Here is a 27,510-nt window from a genome sequence, read left to right on the forward strand (position 1 = left end):
ATATCTTCTGTCTCTAGCCAGGAATCTTAACACTAGTATCTTACAGCAGGGACCAGAAAATCAAATACATGGAGAGCCTTTCCTATCCCAGAGCCCTTTTTTTTCCCTCCCCAGTCCCCTGCCTCCCGTCCCTTCACTATCCTGACAATTAAGCAAGTATTTGAGCATGCCCATGAGCTCTGGGGGCTTTTAGATCCCTGCCCTTGAGCTTGCCCACATGGAACTTGTATGCTGTTTGGGGAGTGGGGCAGAGTGGTAGAATGAGATTTATTTATTCTCATCCTAAAGGCTTCATTGTCCCCAGGAGAGAGTTTCTGGTGAGTCCTGGGCATTAGCAGGAGGACCAGATGGCAGTTGGCAGGTTGAGTAGTCTCTCAGTTTCCATGCTGTTCCTTCTGCAGCCTCAGGAAGAGGGACCAGACCACCCCTTCCCCACTCCAGGGACCGCAAGCGTTACAACTAGCTTCTTTATGGAAGCTGAGTGTTACTTAGAAGTGGAGCTCATCTCTCAGTGGCAGTGGCTCTCTCCTGTCACTGTGTAGCTTGTTAAAAATTCCCATTTCAGACTACCCCACAGTTGCTGGACCAGAATTTCCAGGGCCGGGGCCTAAGCCCAGATGGTTGTGGTGGGCAGCTAGGGTTGACAAGCAGCAGCACCCTGTGGGAAGAAACTCGGTCGGGGGTGTCGCCTGCCATGAAGCACCAGCATGTCCCAATGGCTTGTTTTGCATGTTCATTTGATACACTGTCCTTCTCAGCCCACTCCATGCCAGGCACACCACACATCCTCCAACTTAGAACCTGTAACACCGGCTCACCTCCTACTTCCTCTGGAATTGTTCCCCCAGGGGGCCTTGTAAACTTGGCCCTTGCCTATGCAATGGGAATGTGGGGGTACAAAGGATCTTTTGGGCTCGAAGTAGAGGCTGGTTTAGAGCCTCTGTGCCATTGTGAGCCACAGCACCACACAAAGAGGGGCTTCTCAGTTGCAAAAGGGTTCGTAGGCTGGACCAACAAGGAGAAAGCCAGGGCCATTGAGGAAGCTGTCCTCCCTGCTCAGCTGAGTGGTGTTCTGGTGATGCAGAAAAAGGTACCCAAGAGATGTGGAGGAAGCTTTTGTACCAAGACAAGAGAACAGGTTGGGACATTAGAGGGATTGTGTCACTGCAGGTATCTGAGAATGGAAGAATATTGGGAATGTGAGCAGGCCAGCACACATTGGGTCTTGGGTCATCATGCCTGTCAGGTGTTGACTTGAGTTGTTGGAGAAGCAGTGATGCACAATTGGAAAACCAGTGACCGTTGATTATAGACTAAAGACCTCTCAGGCAGGGCTCTGACGTAGTTAAGACACAGTGGTAATGCTTTCTGGACAAAATGACATTTGCCACATGGACTGTTTATATAGTAACCCTTCATTTGCAAAGGATTCTATTGTGCACAATAGAGTTTCCCCTTTGCTTTGTTCAACTCTGGGTCTTACTGCCCCTGTTTTGAAGCCGAGGAAGTGGAGGCCCAGTGAAAGGCTCCTGTCCCCCAACCCATCCCAGACTGGAGAGTTGTTCTCTTCACTGAGTGTCCTTGCTGAGGCAGAGCTCTGAAATCAAGCTTACAGTCCTGGGTAGAAAATGTGGTGCGTACGTGTTTGCTCCTAGTCCCCAGTTTTATCTTCATATCCTCAGCATCTGGCCCACAGCTTAATAAACCTTGGTTGGGAGAAGTCAAATCTATAGTACCTTTCTTGTGCCCCTGCTGCATGGCTGCCCTGTGCAGGGGCCTGAGGGTGTATAAAGAGAGGTCTGGTGATTAGCCCAAAGAGGAGGTGATGTGCCTGCAGAAGGCAGTTGTTTGTTCCGCTGAGCTCTGAGGGGTCACCAAGGTGGGGGCTTATCTCGGTCTGGGGCACGGGTTGAAGGGACCACTGTGGCTCCAGGCCTCTTTACTGGACTGGGTGTGGTTTGGTCCACACTCTGAAATTTGGTCATCGGTGGTGTTGGCACTCGCTTTAATTTGAGGGAGTCAGGAGGGATCTTAATGTGTGGTGCTTTCCCCTGTTTGACACCCCTTTATGCTTTGTTAATCAACAGGAGCTTGAAGAAATCCGCAAATGTGGAATGAAAAACTTCCGTAACATCCAGGTTGATGAAGCTAATTTATTGACTTGGCAAGGGCTTATTGTTCCTGTGAGTATTGAACACTTCCACTTCTTACCAGATTATTCTTCAAGGTGATATGTGTGTTGGGCTTACCTCTCCACTCCCAAGTAGTCTGTTAGGTAAGAAAGCCAACAGACGCACCGAAGTGGGCTGTTACTCTAGGATATAATAAGGCAGGGACCTTAGCCTCGGGTGCCTGAGTAGAATCCCGTCTTTGCACTGGTTTTGTGACATTCTGGGGTGCCCGAGCTTTCCACATCTGTGGTTATTGCCTCAGGAAAGGAGTGTATGTTTGTGTTCCTGTCTTCCCCGACTTCTCTGTGCCTGGCCCTGTTTGTCCAGACGGGGCTGCCTTCTCTGACCTCTTGGGAGATGGTGGCCATTCCCATCTAGATCTTTTCTTTGCTTCCCTGCCTGGTTTTGCATCTGTGTGTCTAACCCTCTGGACACATGCATTCCGGGGCTTCATTCCTGGTAGCCTCCACTGTATGCTTTCTGTTGGTTTCCAGTCCCTTTACCTAATGGCCCACCTGGTGCCCTTACCCAGTGTCTTGTTTGGGGCTTCTGCCTCTACTCTGTGACACCCACAGCTCCTGCTCCCTCTGCCTCACAGACTTCTACCTTCAGATGGGCCCAGGTTTACTCTTACAACGGCCTTCTTGTGGCCTTCCTGTTCTCTTGATTTAGGGTCTCTCTTTCTCCATCCTTTCATCTCCTCACCCCTTGAGAGCCTCGTCCTGTACTAACTCATTCACAATCCCAGTTTCTTCTACCCTTCTGGAACTACCTCACACTGAGCCCCAGGTCTCTCCTCTGTCCTCAGGCCTCAAACTTGGCAGCCCTAGAACCCACTGGCCTCTTGAGCCTTTGGACCCTGTGCAGTGTCCCAGCCCCAGGTTCTGTGACCTTGTGCCACTCAGTCCTGTCTGCTGCTACTCCCCTGAGCTCTTAGGCATGGACCCTGTTTAGTTTCCTGCCCTTCTCTCACGCTGTTTCTTGGGGCCTCTGCTGCTGCCAGCATCCTAGATTACTAGATGATTGCTATAAGTGAAGGAGTCCTGTCCCTGTTTCTCTTCCTGCCCTTTCCCACAGAGCCATACCATGTGTCCATGCGGTGGCCTCACTTGGACACCGTGTGCTTCTAGTCTCCTTGGTTCACAACTGGGACTTCTCCATGAGTGCTCCCTTCCTCCCTGTTCTTCTGTACTCACTGCCTCCTCTTTTCATCCCCACTTTCCCTCTGAACCTCAGCCTGTCCATACTCTATATTATTGTGCAGAATCTTTCCTTAAGGGCAGATTGGCTACTTTGCCAAAGCAGAATACGGAACGTGCTTACTGTAGATGCTTTCTTCTTAATGCTGGTTATAGGTCGTGCCTTTTTTTTAAAAGTCCTTGCAACTTGAATAGCAGATACTGGATTCATGATTTATTTTCATGATCACTTGGATAATGAAGGAAAGATACACTTTTATTTTTTTAAGATTTATTTATTCATCTATGATAGGCATAGAGAGAGAGAGAGGCAGAGACACAGGAGGAGGGAGAAGCAGGCTCCATGCCGGGAGCCCGATGCGGGACTCGATCCTGGGACTCCAGAATCGCACCCTGGGCCAAAGGCAGGCGCTAAACCGCTGAGCCACTCAGGGATCCCCAGAAAGATACACTTTTGTAGTATTTCAGTACACATTGAAAAATTTTAAATCTGGGAGTATCCAGTCTGGTTTTGAGGATGAGTTATTGAGATTCCTCCAGGCTTGGAGATGGTAGGGCTCAGGGTACAGTGTGTAGATGATATGGGAGCCCTGACTGGGAAGGTTCAGCTGGTGACCCCAGGCCTTGCCTACTGAATTGTTAGGTGCTAAGTGGAAGGTTGGCCAGTACCATCTGGCCCTGTCCCTTTTCTTTCTTTCTTTTTTTCTTTTTTTAAAGATTTTATTTATTTATTCATGAGAGACACAGAGACAGAGATAGAGAGGCAGGGAGAAGCAGGCTCCATGCAGGGAGCCCGACGTGAGACTCGATCCCGGGTGTCCAAGATCACACCCTGGGCTAAAGGCAGCGCCAAACCGCTGAGCCACCCGGGCTGCCCGCCTGTCCCTTTTCTAATTGAGGTTTTGTATACTACTGATAAAAGAAGTAAAGACTTATTCCATGGATCTTTTGAAAAATGATGAGAATGAATGGAACAGTTTTGAGCAGTCAGGCTTGGGCAATCTATCCCATGTTCTCAGAGGCATGAGAATGCAGGCCAGCTCCAAGGCTAGGTAGCTGTCATCAGGCTTTGCCCAGAACATCCCCAAGGCCTCCCTCTGTCACATTGGTGGAACCCGTAGAATGGTCTGTGGTTTTATAAGTTCAAGGTGGAGACCAGCTGATAGAATGCAATGTACTTCAGTCAAGGCTCTGGGTGGGGAGTGTCCAGACCAAAGCCAAACCTTCCATTTAGGGGAAGCTGGGCCCAGAGACAGTAGGCCACAGCCGCTCTCTCCCCATTCCACTGCCTCTTCCTATTTCTCTTGTGTCCTTACTACAGTGACTGCCCAGGGCCCCTGGCTTGCTATGAGAAGCATTTCAAGGAAGCAGTGACAGTGCTTTTGGCAACTGACCCTTCCATGGTCCTCACTAGTACCCCACACCTGGAGCTGAGATCTTCCTGCACCATAGGGGCTGAGTCAGTGTGGGCACTCTCCTCCTCAGACTCACCTGGGGTCCACCCAGCTGGAATGAAAGCAGGCCCATGCTGATAAAGGCATAGTAGTCCAGAAGCATGCCTTGAGCACCTGGTACTGGTCCTCAGGGAGCAGCTTAGTAAATACGACCTCATTGTATGTAGGTCAGAGAAGGAGCAGACCCAGACTCTTCAGAGATGGAAGATGGGAGTGAACCAATGGGGTGCTTCCTTGAGACATTTCATTGTTACCATTGCACTTCAGGCTTATTCCCTTTAAACATTTTTTTTTTAAAGAATTTATTTATTTATTTATTCATAGAGACGCAGGCAGAGGGAGAAGCAGACTCCATGCAGGGATTCCGGGTCTCCGGGATCACACCCTGGACTGAAGGTGGCGCTAAACCGCTGAGCCACCCAGGCTGCCCGCCTTTAAACATTTTTATATAATTTTTTTCATTCAAAATTCAGAGGTGATAGTTATGGGAGAAAATGATCTCATAATCCTATCATGAAGAAAATCAGTATGTTTTTGGGCACCTGCCCTTCAGGAACTAGAGGATGGTGGTGAGCCTTCTCAAATTTCTCACCCAATGAACATGTTCATGTTTGCTCTTAACCGTTAGCATATTCCTCCCAGCCTTTTTACATGCAATTTTTAATGGACCATATGATACCTTCGTAATTATCACATACTTTCATCATTTAGTCATTGTCTTGAAACTTTATGAATGTGATTTTTGATAACTGTACAGTATCCCATAATATTTGTGCTATCATTTATTCAGTCATTCCTTTAAGTTTGGCCATTTGGATTGTTGTTTTTCCATTTTTAAATAATTTATCCATGAACATCTGAATGTGAAAATCTTAGTGTATTAGTGTACCTCTTTGTTTATTTTAGGTTTGATTTTTTTTTAAGAATTTACTTAGTTTTGGGATCCCTGGGTGGCGCAGCGGTTTGGTGCCTGCCTTTGGCCCAGGGCGCGATCCTGGAGACCCGGGATCGAGTCCCACGTCGGGCTCCCGGTGCATGGAGCCTGCTTCTCCCTCTGCCTATGTCTCTGCCTTTCTCTCTCTCTCTCTCTCTCTGTGATTATCATAAATAAATAAAAAAATTAAAAAAAAAAGAATTTATTTAGTTTTAAAGATTTTATTTATTTATGCATGAAAGACACACAGAGAGAGGCAGAGACACAAGCAGAGGGAGAAGCAGGCTGGGAGGCTGATGTGTGACTTGATCCCAGGACCAGGATCATGCCCTGAGCCAAAGGCAGACGTTCAACCCCTGAGCCACTCGGGCATCCCAAGATTCTATTTATTTTTTTAAAGTATCTCCATACTCAACATGGGGCTTGAACTCTCAACCCTGAGATCAAGAGTCACACACTCTGATGACTGAGCCAACCAGGTGCCCCTATTTTAGGTTTGATCTTGAGCTACAGTAGTCTGATCAGGAGGATGACAGTTGTGCCAGCTTATACTCTTATGGGCACTGTCGGCACCATCCCTGCATATGTCCTTGTCAGTCATAGAAGCAGCTGGGTGTTATTAAAGGGGGTTCTGAATGGCAGTATTTCAGCATCCAGGCTGTGGGGGTACGTTTGCCCCAGGGTGAGAGAACCGTGGCCTTTCTTCAACTGGTTTGAGATCTCGGGCACATTAAGCAGCTTGTCTCGGTATCCTCACATATAAAAGGAGTACTCATCTCTCTGGTTGTTGTAAAAGTTCAGTAAGTGCATGTGTGTGAAGTTCTTAGGCTCGCTTTTATTATTAAAAGCCTTTGTGGGGCTCCGCAAAATTATTTGGGAGTATGTAGCAAAGAGCCCATGAAACCAGCATACAGAAAGAAGTCATTGTTTCCAGTGTGATAGGTGCAAAAGTACTCAATTGGATTTAGTCCCATTCATCCATTCAGGCTGTTAATAACAAAATACCAGATACTGGTTAGTTTATAGCAACAGAAATTTATTTCTCGCTGTTCTGGAGGCTGGAAGTTGAAGATCAGAGTGCCAGTTCTGGGGATGGCCTTGTTCTTGGTCACAGTCTTCCCCTGTATCCTGATACAGCAGAAGGAGCAAGCTAGCTCTCTGGGGCCTGTTACAAGGCACTAATCTCATTCACGAGGGCTCTTCCCTAATGATCTAGTCACTTCCCAAAGATCCTACCTCATAACACTAATACTCTGGGCATTAAGTTTTCAATGTATGAATTTTGGGCCTGCACAAACATAGTAATGTGCATTTTTAATGTTATTTTAGTTGAAGGCTTTCTAAAATTTATTGACTGTTTATATTTCCGCAATATCAATCAGAGTTTAAGTATGCTTCTTTGTTGAATTGTAGGAATTCTGTATATTAGTCCTTTGTGTTTGGGAAAAATATTTTTCAGCTGTTTTCTTTCTTTTTTTGTTTATTCAAGAATTGTTAACTTGAAAGTTTCTCTTAAAATTTAAAAATTGTTTTGCTTCATTAATTTTTATTGTAAAATACACTTAACATAAAATTTGCCATTTGTAAGCCTACAATTCAGTGACCTTAATTTTTTTTTAAATATTTTTTTTCTTTATTTATTTATGATAGTCACAGAGAGAGAGAGAGAGAGGCAGAGACACAGGCAGAGGGAGAAGCAGGCTCCATGCACCGGGAGCCCGACGTGGGATTCGATCCCGGGTCTCCAGGATCACGCCCTGGGCCAAAGGCAGGCGCCAAACTACTGCGCCACCCAGGGATCCCCATCAGTGACCTTAATTATGTTCAAAATGTTGAACAACCACCACTGTCTTATTTCCAAATTTTTTCATCACTCAAACAGAACCTGTGTATCCATTCAGTAACACCCTACTACCCCAAACCTCTCAACCCTTGGGAACCTCTAATCTACTGTCTTTATGAATTTACCTATTGTAGATATTTCATATAAATCATATAATATTTGTCTTTTTGATCTGGCTTATTTCACTTAGCATAATTTTTTTAGGGTTATCATCTATATGGTACCACAAACCAGAACATAATTCCTTTTAATGGATGAACAGTGTTCCATTTTGTTTTTATTTTTGTTTATCTACTCATCTCTTGATGGAAAGTAGGGTGGTTTTCACCTTCTGGCTATTGTGAACATTGGCATACAAATGCCTGCTTGAGTCCCTGGCCATTTTTGTTTTTTTTTTTTTTTTTTGTTAAGATTTATTTATTCAGAGAGAGAGAGAGGCAGAAACACAGGCAGAGGGAGAAGCAGGCTCCACGCAGGAAGCCCGACGTGGGTCTCCAGGATCACACCCCGGGCTGCAGGCGGCGCTAAACCGCTGTGCCACCAGGGCTGCCTGAGTCCCTGGCCATTTGTATATTGTCTCTGAGGAAATGTTAATTCAAGCAAGGCCTCCTTTCCTTTCCTTTCCTTTCCTTTTTCCTTCTTCCTTTTTCCTTTTTCCTTTCCTTTTCATTTCAAGCTCAGTGTGGAGCCCAACAGGGGCTTAACCCTGAGATCAAGACCTGAGTTGAGATCAAGAGTCAGACACTTAACTGAGCCACTCAGGTGCACCAAGACTTAAGTTCTTTAGAGCAGTTTTAGGTTCACAGTAACATTAAGAGAAAGGGATAGAGATTTCTTACATACTCCCTAGCCCCACACATCTCTAACTTCCCCCATTATGGACATTCCCTACCAGAGTGGTGTATTTTTTACAATTGATGGACCTGCATTGACACATCATAATCACTAAACCCATTAGGGTTAATCCTTGGTAGCATATATTCTGTGAGTTTGGAAAAATGTATAACGGCACGTATCCATTATCATAATATCATATAGAGTATTTCCACTGCCCTGAGATCCTCTGTATTCTACTTTTGCAATCCACCCCCCCGACCCCCAACCCCTTACCTGCCCCCAGCAACCACTAACCTTTTTCCTGTCTTCATAGGTTGGCTTTTTCTAGAATGTCATTTAGTTGGAATCATACAGTATGTAGGTTTTTTTTTATTTTTTTTCAGATTGGCTTCTTTTATTTTTTTTTATTTTTTATTTATTTTATTTTATTTATTTATGATAGTCACATAGAGAGAAAGAGAGAGAGGCAGAGACATAGGCAGAGGGAGAAGCAGGCTCCATGCACCGGGAGCCTGACGTGGGATTCGATCCGGGGTCTCCAGGATCGTGCCCTGGGCCAAAGGCAGGCGCCAAACCGCTGCGCCACCCAGGGATCCCCAGATTGGCTTCTTTTAGTTATAATAATATACATTTAAGTTTCCTCCATATTGCTTCATGGCTTGGTAGCTGCTTTCTTTTTAGCATTGAATACTGTTCCATTGTTTGGATAAACCACAGTTTAACTGTTCACCTAAAGGGCATCTTGTTTGCTTCCAAGTTTTGGCAATTATGAATAAGTGGCAATAAACCTTTTTTTTTTTTTTTTTTGAGAGAGAGCGCAGAGCCAGAGAGAAAACACAAGGGGTGAGAGGGGACAGAGGGAAAAGAAGGGGGCTCCCTGCTCAAGGACACAGGGCTCCCAATGTGGGGCTTGATCCCAGGACCCTGGGATCATGACCTGAGCTGAAGGCAGATGCTTAACCGATTGAGCCACCCAGGTGCCCTGGCTATAAACTTTTTTTTTTTTTTTAATTTTTATTTATTTATTTATTTATGATAGTCACACAGAGAGAGAGAGAGAGGCAGAGACACAGGCAGAGGGAGAAGCAGGCTCCATGCAGGGAGCCCGACGTGGGATTCGATCTCGGGTCTTCGGGATCGCGCCCTGGGCCAAAGGCAGGCGCCAAACCACTGCGCCACCCAGGGATCCCAAACTTTTTTTTTTTTTTTTTAAAGATTTTATTTATTTATTCATGAGAGACACAGGCAGAGACACAGGCAGAGAGAGAAGCAGGCTCCATACAGGGAGCCTGATGTGGGACTCCATCCCAGGACTTAGGATCACACCCTGAGCCAAAGGCAGACGCTCAACCGCCGAGCCACCCAGGTGTCCCTATAAACATTTTTAGTTGGGTGTTTGTGTTCTCCTTGTCTTTGAGTTGTAGGAGTCCTTTATTTACTTATTTATTTATATATATATATATATATATATATATATATATATATATATATATATTTAAAGATTTTATTTATTTATTCATGAGAATACACAGAGAGGAGAGAGAGGCAGAGACACAGGCAGAGGGAGAAGCAGGCCCCATGCAGGGAGCCTGACGTGGAACTTGATCCAGGGTCTCCAGGATCACACCCTGGGCTGCAGGCGGCGCTAAACTGCTGAGCCACCGGGGCTGCCCTATATAAATATTTTTAAAGATTTTATTTATTCATGAGAGACACAGAGAGGAGAGAGAGGCAGAGACACAGGCAGAGGGAGAAGCAGGCCCCATGCAGGGAGCCTGACGTGGGACTCGATCTCGGGACTCCAAGACCATGCCCTGGGCCAAAGGCAGGCACTAAACCACTGAGCCACCCAGGCTTCCCTATATTTTGTAGATATTAAGCCCTTATTAGATATATAATTTGCAAATACTTTGTCCCATTCTGTGGGCTGTACTTTCACGGTTTTTGGTAGTTAATTAAAAAAAAAATTCAGAGCAGCCCCGGTGGCGCAGCAGTTTAGCGCCACCTGCAGCCCGGAGTGTGATCCTGGAGACCCGGGATTGAGTCCCATGTCAGGCTGCCGCATGGAGCCTGCTTTTCCCTCTGCCTGTGTCTCTGCCTCTCTCTCTCTCTCTCTCTCTCTTTCTCTGAATAAATAAATAAGTAAATCTTTAAAAAATTTTTAAAAAGATTCATGTGTTGTTGACACACAATGTTACATTAGTCGGGTAGTGTTCTTTGATGCACAAAAGTTTTTAATTTTAGTGAAGTACATTTTATGCCTTTTTCTTTTGTGGCCTGTGCTTTTGGTAAGATATTTAAGAAACCATTGTCAAATCCAGATCATACAGGTCTTCCCCTGTTTTTGTTTTCTTTTTAAGTAAGCTCTACATCCATTGTGGGGCTCAGGCTCACAACCCTGAGAGCAAGAGCTACATTCTCTACGCAGCGCTCCAACCAGCCTCCACTCTTATTTTCTTCTAAGAATGTTTATAGGGATACCTGGGTGGCTCAGTTGGTTAGGCATCTACCTTTGGCTCAGATAGTGATCCCAGGGTTCTGGGATTGAGTCCCATATCAGGCTCCCTGCTCAGTGGGGAGCCTGCTTCTCCCTCTCCTGCTCCCCCTGCTTGTGCTCTCTCTCCCCACACTCTGAAATTAATAAATAAGTAAAAATTAAGAAGAAAGAATGTTTATAGTTTAGCTCTTAAATTTTTGTCTTTGATGCATTTTTTAAAAAAGATTTATTCATTTATTCATGAGAGACAGAGAGAGAGAGGCAGAAACACAGGCAGAGGGAGAAGCAGGCTCCATGCAGGGAGCCAGATGTGGAACTCAATTACGGGACTTCAGGATCACGCCCTGAGCCGAAGGTAGGCAGCGCTAAACCGCTGAGCCACCAGGGCTGCCCTCTTGATCTATTTTAAGTAAATTTTTGTATATGGTGAAAGGAAAGGGTCCGTTTTTGTTATTTTGTGTGTGGATATCCAGTTTTCCCAGACCATTTGTTTAAGAGACTGCTCTTGATCTTGGCATCTTTCTCGAAAATCAGTTTAGTACCTATGTGGGGGGTTATTTCTGGGCTCTGAGTTCTATTTCATTGGTCCATATATCTGTCTTTTTGCCAGTCACACTGTTTTGGTTACTGTAGCTTTGTAATAAGTTTTATTTTATTTTATTTTTTTAAAGATTTTGTTTATTTATTCATGAGGGACACACACAGAGAGAAGCAGAGACACAGGTAAAGGGAGAAGCAGGCTCCATCCAGGGAGCCGGATGTGGGACTTGATCCCAGGACCCAGGATCACGCCCTGGGCCAAAGGCAGTGCTAAACCCCTGAGCCACCCAGGCTGCCCTTCACTTTTTTTAAAAAGTAAACTATACCTGCAGTGTGGGGCTCAAACTCACAAGCCGAAGATCAAGTTGCAAGCACTACCAACTGAGCCAGTCAGGTTCCCCTTTGATCTTCTTTTTCAAGATTGTTTTGGCTATTCAGAGTTCTTTGAGATACCATATGAATTTTAGGATGGGTTTTTCCGTTTTGCAAGGTTAACTACTTGGGATTTTAGTAGACCTAACATTGAATCTTGAGATCACTTTGGGTGGTATTATCATTAGACTATTAAGTCTTCCAAATCAAGAACCCAGGATGTCTTTTCATATATTTAGGTCTTTAATTTCTCTCAGCAGTGTTTTGTATTGTTCAGTGTGTAAGTCTTAGGCCTCTGTATTATTTAGCTCAGACTGCCATAATAAAACGCCATAGGGACACCTGGGTTGCTCAGTGGTTAAGTGTCTACCTTTGGTTCAGGGTGTTGATCCTCGGATGGGCAGATCAAGTCCTGTGTCAAGATCCCCACAGGGAGCCTGCTTCTCCCTCTGCCTATGTCTCTGCTTCTCTCTGTCTCTCTCATGAAAAAAATAAAATCTAAAAAAACAAAAACAAAAAACAAAAAAACCCCACAACACCCAAAACCACCATAGACTAGGTGGCTTAAACAACATAAATTAATTTTTCATACTTCTAGAGGCTAGATGTCCTAGATCACAGTCTGGCAGGGTCACTTTCTGGTGAGAACTCTTCCTGGTTTGCAAATGGCTACCACATGGAGAAATGGGCAAAGGAGCTCTTCTTGTAAGTGTAGTAGGTCCTCCCCACCCCAATCCGTGGTTTCAGTTACCCTTAATCAACAATGATCCCAAAGCAGATGATCTTCCTTCCGACATATCTTCAGGTCAGGAGTAGCCTAATGCTACATTACCATGCCTACATGATTCACCTCACTTCATCTCATCACGTAGGCATTTTATTATCTCACATCATCACTAGAAGAAGGGTGAATACAGTGCCATAAGATATTTTGAGAGACCACATTCATTTAACTTTTATTACAGTATATTATAATTGTTCTATGTTTTATTTAAAAAATTTTTTAAGATTTTTTTTTTTAAGATTTTATTTATTCACGATAGACATAGAGAGAGAGAGGGGCAGAGACACAGGCAGAGGGAAAAGCAGGCTCCATGCTGGGAGCCTGACGCGGGACTCCATCCTGGGACTTCAGGATCGCGCCCTGGGCCAAAGGCAGGCGCTAAACCGCTGAGCCACCCAGGGATCCCCCGTGTTCTATTTTTTAATTGTCAATCTGTTGCTGTGCCTAATTTATAAATTAAACTTCGTCATAGGTATGTATGCATAGGAAAAAACATAGTGTATGTGGAGTTTGGTACTATCTGTGGTTTCAGATATCCACTGTGGATCTTAGAAAGTATACTGTGTTGATAAAGGGAGACTACTGTTCATTAATCCTATTGGATCAGGGCTCTCTACCTTATGACCTCATCTAACCTTAGTTGCTTGCTTACTCCAAATACAGTGATCCTGGGGATTGGGGCTTCAATAGCATATGAATTTGGAAGGAAAACATTGTCTGTAACAGCCTTCTTGGTTAAATTTGTTTCTAGGTATTTTATTCTTTTTAATGTTATTACTTTTTTAAGATTTTACTTTATTTATTCATGAAAAACACACACAGAGAGAGGCAGAGACATAGGCAGAAGGAGAAAAGCAGGCTCTCTCCATGGGAGCCTGATGTGGGACTGAGATCTCAGGACCCCAGGATCACACCCTGAGCCAAGCCAGACGGACGCTCAACCGCTGAGCCACCCAGGCAGCCCTCATTTATTAGTTTTAACTGTATGTGTGTGTAATCTTTAAAGTTTTGTTTTGTTTTGTTTTAAGATTTTATTTATTTATTCATGAGAGACACACACAGAGAGGCAGAGACACAGGCAGAGGGAGAAGCAGGCTCCATGCAGGGAGCCCGACGTGGGACTCGATCCCTGGTCTCCAGGATCACACCCTGGGCCAAAGGCAGTGCTAAACTGCTGAGCCTCCCAGGCTGCCCTCTTTTTTAAGTTTTTCTATTTATAAGATCAAAGTCCTTTGAGTAGAAGTAGTTTTATGCCTTCATTCCAATTTGGATATCTTTTACTTCTTTTTCCTGCCTAATTGTCCTGGCTAGGAGCACCAATACTTTGTCAAATAGAAGTGGCAAAAGTAAGCATCGATGTCTTATTCCTGATTTTAGAGGAAAAACGTTTATACTTTGACCATTGAGTGTGATGTTGGTTGTAGCTTTTTCAAATACAGCTTTTGTGGTGTTCTCTACCTAGTTTATAAAGTGTTTTTATCATGAAAGTGTGTTAAGTTTGCATCACTTGAAATGATTGTTTTTTTCCTTTATTAATGTGGTATACTACAGTGATTTTTGTATATTTAGGCATCCTTGCATTCCTGGAATAAATCCCACTTGGTCATGGTGTATAATCATTTTAATATGCTTCTGAATTCATTTTGCTAGTGTTTTGTTGAAGATTTTGGCTCAAATCTCATAAGGGATTTTGTAAATTTTCATGTAGTGTCTTTGGGTTCAGTATTAGGGTGATGCTGGGCTCATAGAATGAGTTATGAAGTGTTTCCTCTTCAGAAGAGTTCTAGAAGAATCCGTGCCAATTCTTTACACAGTTGGTACAATTCATCAGTAAAACCATCTGATTCAGGACTCTTTTGTTAGGAGGTTTTTGATTGCTGATTCAACCTCCTTAGTCATTAGAGGTCTATTTCTCTTTTCTTTTTCTTGATTCAGTTTTAGTAGATTGAGTATTCCTGGGAGTTTGTGCATCTCCTCTAAGTTATCTAATTTGTTGATATACACAACTGTTTATAGTGCTCTCTTATGATCTGTTTTATTTCTGTAAAATTGGGAGTAATGCCTTCACTTTCATTTCTGATTTTAGTAATGTGTGAGTCTCTTCTCTTTTACTTAGTCAGCCTAGCCAAATGTTTATCAGTTTCGTTGATCTTTTAAAAGAACCAGCTTTTGGTTTCACTGCTGTATCTTTATTGTTTTTATACATTCTGTTTATCTCCTCTGTAATTGTTATTGATTTCTTTCTGCTAGCTTCAGGTTTAGTTTGCTTTTTCCTTCATTTCTTAAAGTGTCCTGTTAGGTTATTGACTAGAGATCTTTACTGTTATTGGTGTTTACAGCTGTAAATTTCCCTCTGAGCACTACTTCTGCCCCATCCCTAAAGGTTTGGTTTGTTGTGTTTTAATTTTCATTCATCTAAGGATGCCTGGGTGGCTCAACGGTCAGACCTCTGGTTGAGCCTCTGGTTGAACTTCTGCCTTCTGCTCAGGGTGTGATCCTGGGGTCCCCACATGGGGCTCTCCACAGGGAGCCTGCTTCCCCCTCTGCCTATGTCTCTGCCTCAGTGTCTCTCATGAATAAATAAATAAAATCTTTAAAAAATTTGTTTCATTCATCTAAAGATATTTCCTAATTTCCCTTGTGATTTTTTTCCTTGACCTGTTTTTTTAAGAATGTATTTAATTTCCACGCATTTGTGAGTTTTCCAGTTTTCTTTTCGTTATTGACTTCTAGTTGCATTCCACAATGGCCAGAAACTCTATTTTGTGTGATTTCAGTCTTTAAAAATTTATTTAAAGACTTCTTATGTGGCCTAACATGTGGTTTATTGTGGAGGATGTTTCATGAGCACTTGAGAAGAATGTATATTCTGCTACTTTCAGATAGAGTGTTCTGTATATGTTAGGTCTAACTGGTTGTTCAAGTACCGTATTTCCTTGTTGATTTTCTGTCTTGTTCTTTTATTGAAAATGGTATATTAAAATCCCCAAAGATTATTTTATAACTTGTATTTCTTACCTTTCTACCTTTACTTCTGTCAATTTTGCTGTATGTATTTTGGTTCATATGTTTGTTGTGTTCAGGTTTATAATTATTATATCTTCTTGTTGAATTGAACCTTTGTTGATATATAATGTCCTTTGTTAAAATATTTTTTACTTAAAATCTATCTTGTCTGATAGTAATCTTGTAACTGGAGCTCTTTTTTTGTTGTTGTTATAATTGCATGGAATATCTTTTTTCTATCTTTTTCTTCTGACTTCTTTATGTCTTTGTAAAGTGAGTCTCTTCAATCAGCATATAGATGGATGGCATCTTCTTATCCATTCTGGCAATCTCAGTCTTTTATTAAGTGGAGAGAGTATGCATTTACAATTCAAATAATTACTGATAAGAAAGGATTTACTCTGTTATTTATCTGTTTTCTGGGTGTCTTATGCATTTTGTTCCTAAATACCTCCATTATTGCCATATATATATATATAGTTGATTTTTTTGGTAGCATATAATTTTGATTCCCCTCTTTCCTTTTATATATACTTACAGTAATTTTCTTAGAGGTTACCTTGGGGATTACAGTCAACATCTTAATCTTTTAACAACTTAATTTGAATACTACTAACTTAATTTCAATAGTATTTAAATACTCTGCTCTTATATGTCTCCATTATCTACTACTTTTACATTGTTACCGTCACAAAGAGCAGTTACAAACCCAAAGTACACTAATCTATATACTAGCTTTTATATTTTTCTGTGTAGTTAAATTTATTATTCTTTGTATCTGTATATGCCTTTTAAGTTACTGTCCTTTCATTTAGCTTGTTGGACTCCTATTTGTATTTCTTATAGGGAAAGTGATGATTCAGTTTGTTTTGTTTTGTTTTTAATGATTTTATTTATTTATTCATAGAGACACACAGAGAGAGGGAGAGAGGCAGAGGCACAGGCAGAGGGAGAAGCAAGCTCCATGCAGGGAGCCTGATGTGGGACTCGATCCAGGGTCCTCAGGATCAAACCCCCGGCTGCAGGCGGCGCTAAACCGCTGCGCCACTGGGGCTGCCCAGTTTGGTTTTTTTTAATCTAGGAATTTAAGAAAAAAGATTTTATTTATTTATTCATGAGAGACAGAGAGAGAGAGAAGCAGAGACACAGGCAGAGGGAGAAGCAAGCTCCACGGAGGGAGCCTGATGTGGGACTCGATCCTGGGTGTCCAGAATCATGCCCTGGGCCAAAGGCAGGTGCCAAATTGCTGAGCCACCCAGGCGTCCCTAAATCTGGGAATATTTTATTTTATTTTATTTTATTTTATTTATGTATTTAAAGATTTTATTTATTTATTTGACAGAGAGAGAGAGAGCACGAGCAGTGGGGAGGAGCAGAGTGAAAAGCAGACTCTCCACTGAGCAGGGAGCCCAATGCAATGCAAGCCTTGATCCTATGGCCTTTGGGGAGACTTGATCCTTTGACCTTTGGGTCCTGACCTGATCTGAAGACAGATGCTTAACCAAGCCTGAGCTACCCAAGTTCCCATCTGGGAATATTTTGATTTCTCATTGATTTTGAGGAGATAGCTTTTGCTGATGTCTTTTTCTTTCAGCGCCTTGAATATGTCATTCTACTGCCTTCTGGCTTCCATGGTTTCTTTTTTTTTTTTTTTTTTTTTAATTTTTATTTATTTATGATAGTCACAGAGAGAGAGAGAGAGAGAGAGAGAGAGGCAGAGACACAGGCAGAGGGAGAAGCAGGCTCCATGCACCGGGAGCCCGATGTGGGATTCGATCCCAGGTCTCCAGGATCGCGCCCTGGGCCAAAGGCAGGCGCCAAACTGCTGCGCCACCCAGGGATCCCTCTTCCATGGTTTCTAATGAGAAATCATTTGTCTTATTTTTTTTTTAAGATTTCATTCATTCATTCATTCATTCATTCATTCATTCATTCATGACAGACACACAGAAACAGGCAGGGAAAAACAGGCTCCTCACAGGGAGGCTGTTGTGGGACTCAATCCCTGAACCACGATCACGGCCTGAGCTGAAGGCAGACACTTAACTACTGAGCCACCCAGGCGTCCTGTTTTTGTCTTATTGAGGATCCCGAAAAATCACTTCTCTTTTATGGCTTTCAAGATTGTCTCTTTGGGATGCCTGGGTGGCTCAGCTGGTTCAGGGGATTCTTTCTGATTCTTCTGCTTGCTCAAACCTACTGTCAAACCACTCTACTGTGGTTTTCATTTCAGTTATTGTGTTTTTCAGCTCCAAAATTTGTTTGTTTCCTTTTTATGATTTCTGTCTATTGGTATTCTCATTTTGCTCAGAAATCATTTTCCTGGTTTCATTTAGGTCTTGGTCCATGATTTCCTTTATCTCTTTGAGCATGTTTAAGACTATGATTTTAGGAGTGGCCCAGTCAGAAGAGCATGTGACTCTTGATCTTGGAGTTGTGAGTTCAACCCTCATGTTTAGGGTGTAATAAAACTTTTTTTAAAAAGACCGTTAATTTTAATTCTTTGTCCAGTGAGACCACTGTTAAAACTTCCTTAGGGGGGGATCCCTGGGTGGCGCAGCGGTTTGGCGCCTGCCTTTGGCCCAGGGCGCGATCCTGGAGACCCGGGATCAAATCCACTTCGGGCTTCCGGTGCATGGAGCCTGCTTCTCCCTCTGCCTATGTCTCTGCCTCTCTCTCTCTCTCTCTGTGACTATCATGAATAAATAAATAAAATCTTAAAAAAAAAAAAAAAAAAAAAAAAAACTTCCTCAGGGATGGTTTCTGTTGATTTGTTTTATTCCTTTAAGTTAGTCATACTTCTCGGTTTCTTTTTTTTTTAATTTTTTAAATTTATTTATGATAGTCACAGAGAGAGAAAGAGAGAGAGGCAGAGACACAGGCAGAGAGAGAGGCAGGCTCCATGCACCGGGAGCCCGATGTGGGATTCGATCCCAGGTCTCCAGGATCGCGCCCTGGGCCAAAGGCAGGCGCCAAACCGCTGCGCCACCCAGGGATCCCTACTTCTCTTTTTCTTGCTTTCCTTTTTCTTTTTCCTTTTTTTTAAAGATTTCATTTTTGGGGTTAATTGTCTGACTTATTTTTTTAAGATTTTATTTATTTATTCATGAGAGACATACAGAGACACAGGCAGAGGGAGAAGCAGGCTCCCTATGGGGAGCCTGATGTGGGACTCGATCCCAGGACCCCAGGATCACAACCTGAACCAAAGGCAGACACTCAACCTCTGAGCCACCCAGGCATCCCAGTTGTCTGACTCTTGATCTCAGCTCAGGTCTTGATCTCAGGGTCATAGTTAAAGCCTTAAGTTGTGCTCCATGCTGGGCATGGAACCTACTTAAAATTTAAAAAAAAATTATTTAAAGATTGATTGATTGATTGATTGATTCATTCATTCATTCATTCGAGACTGGGCAGGGGGTGGGCAGAGACACAGGCAAGGGGAGAAGCAGGCTCCATGCAGGGTGCCCGATGTGGGACTCAATCCCAGGTCTGATCACACCCTGGAGTGAAGGCAGCACTAAACCGCTGAGCCACCCAGGCTGCCCTATTTATTTATTTTTAAAGATTTATTTATTTGAGGGAGAGAGCAGGGGCAGTAGTTTGGGGGAGAGGCAAAGGGAGAGGGGAAGCAGACTCCGTGCTGACAACCCTGAGCTCATGGCCCGGCCTGAAACCAGGAGTCGGACACTTAACTGACTGAGCCACCCAGGAGCCCTTGTTTTTTTAGTTTTTTAAAGATTTATTTATTTGAGAGAGAGAGAGAGCAAGCACACACATGGGCAGGGGGAGGGGCAGAGGGAGCGAGAGAATCTCTAGCATTCTCCCTCACACACACACTAAGTGTGGAGCCTGACCTGGGGCTCAATCTCACAACACTGAAATTGTGACCTGAGCCGAAATCAAGAGTCAGTCCTTCAACCAACAGAGCCACCCAGGTGTCCCAAGATTTTATTTTTATTTTTATTTATTTTTATTTATTTATTTTTTTTAAAGATTTATTTATTTATTTATGATAGACACACAGAGAGAGAGAGAGAGGCAGAGACACAGGCAGAGGGAGAAGCAGGCTCCATGCCGGGAGCCCGATGCGGAACTCGATCCCGGGACTCCAGGATCACGCCCTGGGCCAAAGGCAGGCGCCAAACCGCTGAGCCACCCAGGGATTCCCCAAGATTTTATTTTTAAATTTCTGTACACCCAACATGGGGCTTAAACTTACAAATCCAAGGTTGCATCAGACTGAGCCAACCAGGCACCCCCCCTTTTCTTTGTGTGCTTTGTGATTTTTGTTGTTTTTGAAAACTGGACATTTGAATATTATGATGTGGAATCAGATTCTTCCCCCAGCTCAGGGTTTGCTGGGGTTTTTTGTTTTGTTTTAAGTAATCTCTACACCCAAGGTGGGGCTTGAACTCATAACAACAAGAGCAATAGTCACATGTTTTAGTGACTGAGCCAACCAGGTGCCCTGGGGTTTGCTGTTCTTGATTGTTAAGGCTTCACTTGTGTTCTACCAGTGTTTTGGCTGAAATATCCTCGAATGTCGGAAGCTTACGAAAAAAAAAGTCTCTCTCCGTCTGTGCACATTGACTCTGTACTGGGGTCCTACTTACTTAGTGCGTAGCCAGCCAGGTTGTTGCAGTTTTCCCATAGCCTTTACTTGTTGCTTGCATTTAGGCTATGGTTAGCCAGTGGTGAAAGGTTTAGGTGTTCACCACTCACTTTTCTGAGCACGTAGCCTGTCCTGGGCATATGCATGGCTTTCTCAGTTCCCCGGTATACTTGGGCACTTTTTTTTTTTTATTTTTTTTTTAATTTTTATTTATTTATGATAGTCACAGAGAGAGAGAGAGGCAGAGACACAGGCAGAGGGAGAAGCAGGCTCCAAGCACCGGGAGCCCGACGTGGGACTCGATCCCGGGTCTCCAGGATCGCGCCCTGGGCCAAAGGCAGGCGCCAAACCACTGCGCCACCCAGGGATCCCACTTGGGCACTTTTGAATGTTTAATTTCCCCAGGTTTGTCCTTGGCTTCTCCTCCTCTGCTTTAGAAAGTCTATTATATGTCTCAATTGCTATCTTTTTTTATTCCAGGCGGCTGTGGGCTTTTCATTGCCTGTTTTTGAGCAGTGCCTGCAATTTTCCACCGTTGTGTGCATTCTGAGTTAGGCAAAACCGAGACAAGCACCTCATGTCGGCCCCTCTGGTACCCCTAAGACAGGTTACAACAGACACACGCAGTAGCGATTCGCAAGTAAGGTCTGTTTTGCTCCCTCTGGGACCAGGGACCAGGGCCCCACACGAAATAGAGGCTGCTTTCTGCAGGACTGTGTGCTGCCCAGCCACGGAGGAGGTGGAATACGAGTGAAGAGAATTGCCACAAAGCTTTCCCGCCAGTTTTCAGTTGCCATTTTCTTGATTCTGCATTCATTTGGCTGCTCTTGGACTGTTTTCCTGATTTCATACAGAGTTCTGACAGTTTGTGGGATTTTTTAAAATTTTGTTTTGTTTTATGTTTCTGTGGAGAGAGGAGTTTGGAGCTGCTTGCTTTGCCCTTTTGCTGATGTTGCTCTCTAAATCTTTAAATTTTAATCAGGAATGAGTGGATTTCGTTAAAGGGCCACATTACTGTCAATTAAATTTTATGATATGAGTTTTCAAAGTGGCCTGTTAATTAAACCTCTTTTCCCTTTCTGGATTAACCCTTCCTTCATCCTGGATTATTTAAAAATACTCCATTGTAGGAAAATCAGTTGAGCATTGACTCTTAATTTCAGCTTGGGTTGTGATCTTGGGTCCTGGATCGAGCCCTGTGTGGGGCCCCCGCTCATCTGGGAGTCTGTTTCTGCCCCTCTCCCCCACTTGTATGCGTGCATGGTTCTCTCTCTCTCTCATAAATAAATAGATCTTCAAAATGCCTTTTATTTTATTTTTTTAAATTGATTGATTGATTGATTATGACAGACACGGGGAGGGGGGGTGGCAGAGACACAGGCAGAGGGAGAAGCAGGCTCCATGCAGGGAGCCGGACATGGGACACGATCCTGGGTCTCCAGGATCACACCCCAGGCCGAAGGTGGCGCCAAACCGCTGGGCCACCAGGGCTGCCCTCAAAATGCTTTTTAAAAAAAATTAAAGTAAAAGGGATGCCTGGGTGGCTCAGCGGTTGAGCGTCTGCCTTTGGCTCAGATCATGATCTTTTTTTTTTTTTTCTTTCTTTCTGTCTTTAATATTTTATTTATTTAATCATAGAGACACAGAGAGAAAGAGAGGCAGAGATACAGGCAGAGGGAGAAGCAGGCTCCATGCAGGGAGCCCGACGTGGCACTCGATCCCGGGTCTCCAGGATCACACCCCAGGCTGCGGGCGACGCTAAACCGCTGCGCCACAATGGATCTTGGAGTCCCGGGATTGAGTCCCTCATCAGGCTTCCTACATGGAGCCTGCTTCTCCCTCTGCCTGTGTCCCTGCCTCTCTCTCTCTCTGTCTCTCATGAATACATACAATTAAAAAAAAATTTAAATAAATTTAAAAAATACTAATAAATAAAGTAAAAAAATAATACTAATCTTCAGTGTTTTTGTCCCTGTTCATATGTGAGATTGGACTGTGTTTTCTCTGTGCTAGTGGATTTGGATACATGTTAGATTCATGTATCATGAAGAAGCAATTTCAATCTTTTCCTGTGTTGTGAGTAGTAATTTCTGCTTTTATGTTATGAGGTCTTCCTTGGTGTTACTTTTTGTCCTTTTCTAATTTTGTGACTTGAGTGCTTCCTTCTTTATTATTATTAATATTATTTTTAAAGGTTTTATTTATTTATGAGACCCAGAAAGAGGCAGAGACATAGGCAGACGGAGAAACAGGCTCCCCAAGGGAAACCCAATGCGGGACTCTATCCCAGGACTCAGGAATCACACCCTGAGCCTAAGGCAGACACTTAACCACTGAGGCACCCAGGTGCCCCAAGCGCTTTCTTCTTTAAAGCAGGAATTCATTCCATCTTTATTATTTTTTTTTCATCATTCCATCTTTAAAAAATAAAGGGGGAGGGGGGATCCCTGGGTGGAGCAGCGGTTTGGCGCCTGCCTTTGGCCCAGGGTGCGATCCTGGAGACCCGGGATCGAATCCCACTTTGGGCTCCCGGTGCATGGAGCCTGCTTCTCCCTCTGCCTATGTCTCTGCCTCTCTCTCTCTCTCTCTCTCTGTGTGACTATCATAAATAAATAAAAATAAAAATAAAAAAGATATCAATTATTTATTTATTTGAGAGAGAGAGGAAGAATGGAGGGAGGAGGAGCAGAGGGAGAGGGAGAAGTAGACTTTGACTTTGTACCAAGCAGGGAGACCCATATGGGGCTGATCTCACGATCATGACCTGAACTGGAAACCAAGAGTTGGATGCTCAACTGACAGTCACCCAGGCACCCCAGCAATTCATTCCATCTTGAGTTCCTTTCTTGCCTGGGGTACTCCTCGTCTCATTGTCACCCTGAACTTGTGGTGCTGCTGCTAATTTTACGTCTTATTGAGAAGGTAAAACATGCCCAAATGGAAACATTCCAACAATGACAATAAATCTTCCTTCAACCGCACGTCAGTTCCTCATTTGTAAAATGGAGTTAATAAGTGCCTGGCTCTCACAGTGGGCAGGGGACTAAATAAGTTGACAGTGCTCCTGGGCCAGGCACAGAGCAAGTGTTTACTTCAGCTAATGGTGTGGTTAATGCTCCAGTCAGCTGCCCTGGATGCCTTTGCCTTTGGGCTTCAGAATCACAGACTTGTGAGTCATCTTTGTATCCCTGAGGCCTTGTATATCAAGGCTGCCTCCAGAATTGTTTTTAAAATGAAATGAAGGCCCTCTGGAGAGCCCTTGTACTTCCTTGCAGTTCACCCCACCAGCTGTTTAGAGAGGTAGAGTCTCTGACACTGCATAGTTTCTCTGGCCTCCATACTGGCTCCTGGGCTCATGCTCTCCTTTCAGGGCCCACATACACCAGGTTCTGGTGAACCCCTCCAGAAATTGTTTGGGGATAGCCATTAGTTGCACTGATAATGTCATCTTTCAAAAACTGGAAGTACGTTTGTCTCTGTAGGCTTTTCCATTTCAGAAGTTCTTTGCAGCACCTCACAGGCTCATCATCAGATCTCCCCCACCTGGGCTGGATACCAATGTTTTTTTGTTTGTTTGTTAAGATTTTATTTATTTATTCATGAGAGATAGAGAGAGGCAGAGACACAGGCAGAGGGGAGAAGCAGGCTCCACACAAGGAACCCGATGTGGGACTCAGTCCCAGGACCCCACCATCACACCCTGAGCCCAACGCAGACAGACGCTCAACCACTGAGCCACCCAGGCGTCCCACCAACCTCCTTGGAATCTCTTTGCTCCCTTGTCACATGAGCTGCAGGTCAGTGCCCTCCACCAGCTGACTCTGAGTTGGACTGTGGCTAGGGTATTGAAAACTAGTTGTTGAGTGAAATTCCTAGTGATGAACTTTGAAGGAGAGACATCACATTTTCTCAGGAACACCTCTTCCTGCTCAGGAAACCACGCCTACCTTTTCTCCTTGGAACACCTCTCCTCCTCCTCCTGAGTCTTCTCTGAAACTCCTTATCCCCGAATCACACCCTTCTGTGTTTTCTCCAGTCACCATTCATAGTGGTGAGGTCACTTATGACTACAAGTAAGGAAACTCTCCAATTCAGCTTTGCTTCGAAAAGGGAAAGTTACTGCACCTGACAAAAAGTCCTGTGGGGGATCCCTGGGTGGTGCAGCGGTTTGGCGCCTGCCTTTGGCCCGGGGCGCGATCCTGGAGACCCGGGATCGAATCCCACGTTGGGCTCCCGGTGCATGGAGCCTGCTTCTCCCTCTGCCTGTGTCTCTGCCTCTCTCTCTCTCTCTCTCTTTCTCTGTGACTATCATGAATAAATAAAGATTAAAAAAAAAAAAAGTCCTGTGGTGGGCAGCCCAGGTGGCTCAGCGGTTTAGTGCCACCTTCAGCCTAGGGCCTGATCCTGGAGACCCGGGATTGAGCCCCACATCAGGCTCCCTGCATGGAGCCTGCTTCTCCCTCCGCCTGTGTCTCTGCCTCTCTCTCTGTCTCTCTGTCTCTCTCTGTCTCAGGGATAAATAAATAAAATCTTAAAAAAAAAAAAAAAGTCCTGTGGTGTGTGCTCTGGGCTGGTTAATCCAGTGCTCAGTGATGTGAGCAAGGACCTAAAATTCTTCCTGTCGCTCTTTTCCCATCCTTGGGTCCATTCAGCCTGGTTTTCACCCGTCATCACATAGCTGCTGCAGTTCTGGAGTCTGCTGCAGGGCCCCAGTGGCCAGGGTAGGAAGAAGACCTTCTGTTCCTTTTACTTCTCCTCTGTCTCTTTGAACTGTTTGAGATAATCATAGATTCTCATGCAGTCTATTACAATAATATAGACAGATTGGCAGTACCCTTCACTTGTTGAAAATCAACAGTGATACAGTCCAATGACCTTATTCAGATTTTTCTAGTTTTAACATGTGTACGTTTATGTCTGTGCAGTTTTACCATATGTGTAGTTTGGTGTGACCAAGAACAAGGACACCTATCCCAGAAGCTGCACACAGGCTCCCACGTATCATTATCCAGAACCAGGATACAGGGCTTACCCCTGCCGCCACCCCTATCTATCACTGGCTGAGGTAGGGAAGTACACAATGGGTAGTGCCCTCCAATAGGGATATATGGTGAGCCACAACTGTGCTTTTAAGTTTTCTAGTAGTCCCACTGAAATTTAAAGAAATTCATTTTGGAGTTTACTTTATAAAATAGTTATGTAATGCAGTGTATTAAAAATCTTGCTCGGGGGATCCCTGGGTGGCGCCACGGTTTGGCGCCTGCCTTTGGCCCAGGGCGCGATCCTGGAGACCCGGGATCGAATCCCACGTTGGGCTCCCGGTGCATGGAGCCTGCTTCTCCCTCTGCCTGTGTCTCTGCGCCTCTCTCTCTCTGTGACTATCATAAATAAATAAAAATTAAAAAAATATTTAAAAATCTTGCTCGGGATCCCTGGGTGGCGCAATGGTTTGGCGCCTGCCTTTGGCCCAGGGCGCGGTCCTGGAGACCCGGGATCGAATCCCACATCGGGCTCCCAGTGCATGGAGCCTGCTTCTCCCTCTGCCTGTGTCTCTGCCTCTCTCTCTTTCTCTCTCTGTGACTATCATAAATAAATTAAAAAAAAAAAACAACTTGCTCAACGCATGTTCAATATCAGTAACAGTTATTGAAATATTTTACATTCTTTTTTTTTTTTTTTTGTAAAGGGTCTCTAAAATCCAGGTGGTAGGGATCCCTGGGTGGCGCAACGGTTTAGCGCCTGCCTTTGGCCCAGGGCGCGATCCTGGAGACCCGGGATCGAATCCCATATCGGGCTCCTGGTGCATGGAGCCTGCTTCTCTCTCTGCCAATGTCTCCGCCTCTCTCTCTCTCTCTCTCTGTGACTATCATAAATAAATAAAAATTAAAAAAAAAAATCCAGGTGGTATTTTGCACTTGTAGCACATCTCAACTCAGAAGAGTAACATTTATTTTCTTTCTTTTTTTTTTTTTTTAAATTTTTTTCTTAATTTTTATTTATTTATTCATGAGAGACAGAGAAAGAAGCAGAGACACAGGTAGAGGGAGAAGCAGGCTCCATGCAGGGAGCCGACATGGGACTTGATCCCAGGTCTCCAGGATCCCACCCTGGGCTGAAGGCAGTGCTAAACCGCTAAGCCACCGGGTCTGCCCAAGTATATTTTTTAAAGACTATTTTTTCATGAGAGAGGCAGAGATCTAGGCAGAGGGAGACGCAGGCTTCCCGCAAAGAGCCCAGTGAGGGACTCAATCTCAGGACCCCGGGATCATGCCTTGAGCTGAAGGCAGATGCTCAAACCCTGAGCCACTCAGGCGTCCCTCTTTTTTTTTTTAGTAGGCTCCACACCCTGTGTGGAGTCCATTGCGGGGCTTGAACTCATGACCCTGATATCAGGACCTGACCTGAGATCAAGAGTCACATGCTGAACTGACTGAACCACCCAGGCATCCCAGAAGAGTCACATTTCAAGTGTGCAATAGCCAACAGCTTGTGGCTGTTTTGTTGGACAGGTTTAGACCAGTCAGGATTTAACCCTGGGTCACAATGAGGGAGCATCGTAACCACATACAAAACTGGGGTTTTGCCAGCCCAGAAACGAGGAAATACTTGGTGGCTGGACAGCTAGTTGGGGTCTGGTGTGACCCACCCCCCATCATAGGGCCCCCTCTTTTTGGGCTCTTCTCACAGTGACTTTTGCTTTATTGTGATATGAATATTTATCTCAGTGAGTTCTGGGTCAGGTAGAGAAGCCTATGGCAGTTTCCCTTCCACTTCTTTTCCTTAGCACCTCACAGTTTGTAAATTGAATTTGTAATTATCCTAAAGCAGTATTTCTCAATGTGATTGTGTTGTAAACTGCACTTTGGTGTGTGCATGTGGATTATTTGTGTAGAATTTTCCTGTTTTTCATTCATTAGATACCAGTGGCTAACTTTATCATTGGGACATTGTAAGGACACCCTCAGGCATTTCTAAACCTGTGTGGGAGGGACAACACTGCCCTTGGTGGAGAACCACTGTTTCTGTGTTAGCTTTAATTTTTTAAAAATTATTATTATTATTATTATTATTTTTATTTATGATAGTCACAGAGAGAGAGAGAGAGAGAGGCAGAGACACAGGCAGAGGGAGAAGCAGGCTCCATGCACCGGGAGCCCGATGTGGGATTCCATCCTGGGTCTCCAGGATCGCGCCCTGGGCCAAAGGCAGGCGCCAAACTGCTGCACCACCCAGGGATTCCCTAATTTTTTTTTTAACT

The 27,510-nt window shown here is 44.2% G+C and overlaps 1 protein-coding gene across 5 annotated transcripts in view; it reads left to right on the plus strand.

Moving 5' to 3' along the window:
- UBE2L3 (ubiquitin conjugating enzyme E2 L3) overlaps window positions 1-27,510 on the plus strand; it is a 71,802-nt gene that overhangs the window by 24,470 nt on the left and 19,822 nt on the right. For 4 of the 5 annotated variants that reach the window (XM_072803649.1, XM_072803651.1, XM_072803650.1 and 1 more), the window contains exon 2: window positions 2,088-2,183. The exons of the other annotated variant lie outside the window; for it this stretch is intronic. In XM_072803649.1, coding sequence (XP_072659750.1) covers window positions 2,088-2,183 — 96 coding nt within the window. The remainder of the gene's footprint in view (window positions 1-2,087; window positions 2,184-27,510) is intronic. 5 annotated transcript variants of the gene reach the window in all.

The sequence above is a fragment of the Canis lupus genome, chromosome 27, assembly GCF_048164855.1.
Source record: "Canis lupus baileyi chromosome 27, mCanLup2.hap1, whole genome shotgun sequence".
Taxonomy (NCBI): domain Eukaryota; kingdom Metazoa; phylum Chordata; class Mammalia; order Carnivora; family Canidae; genus Canis; species Canis lupus.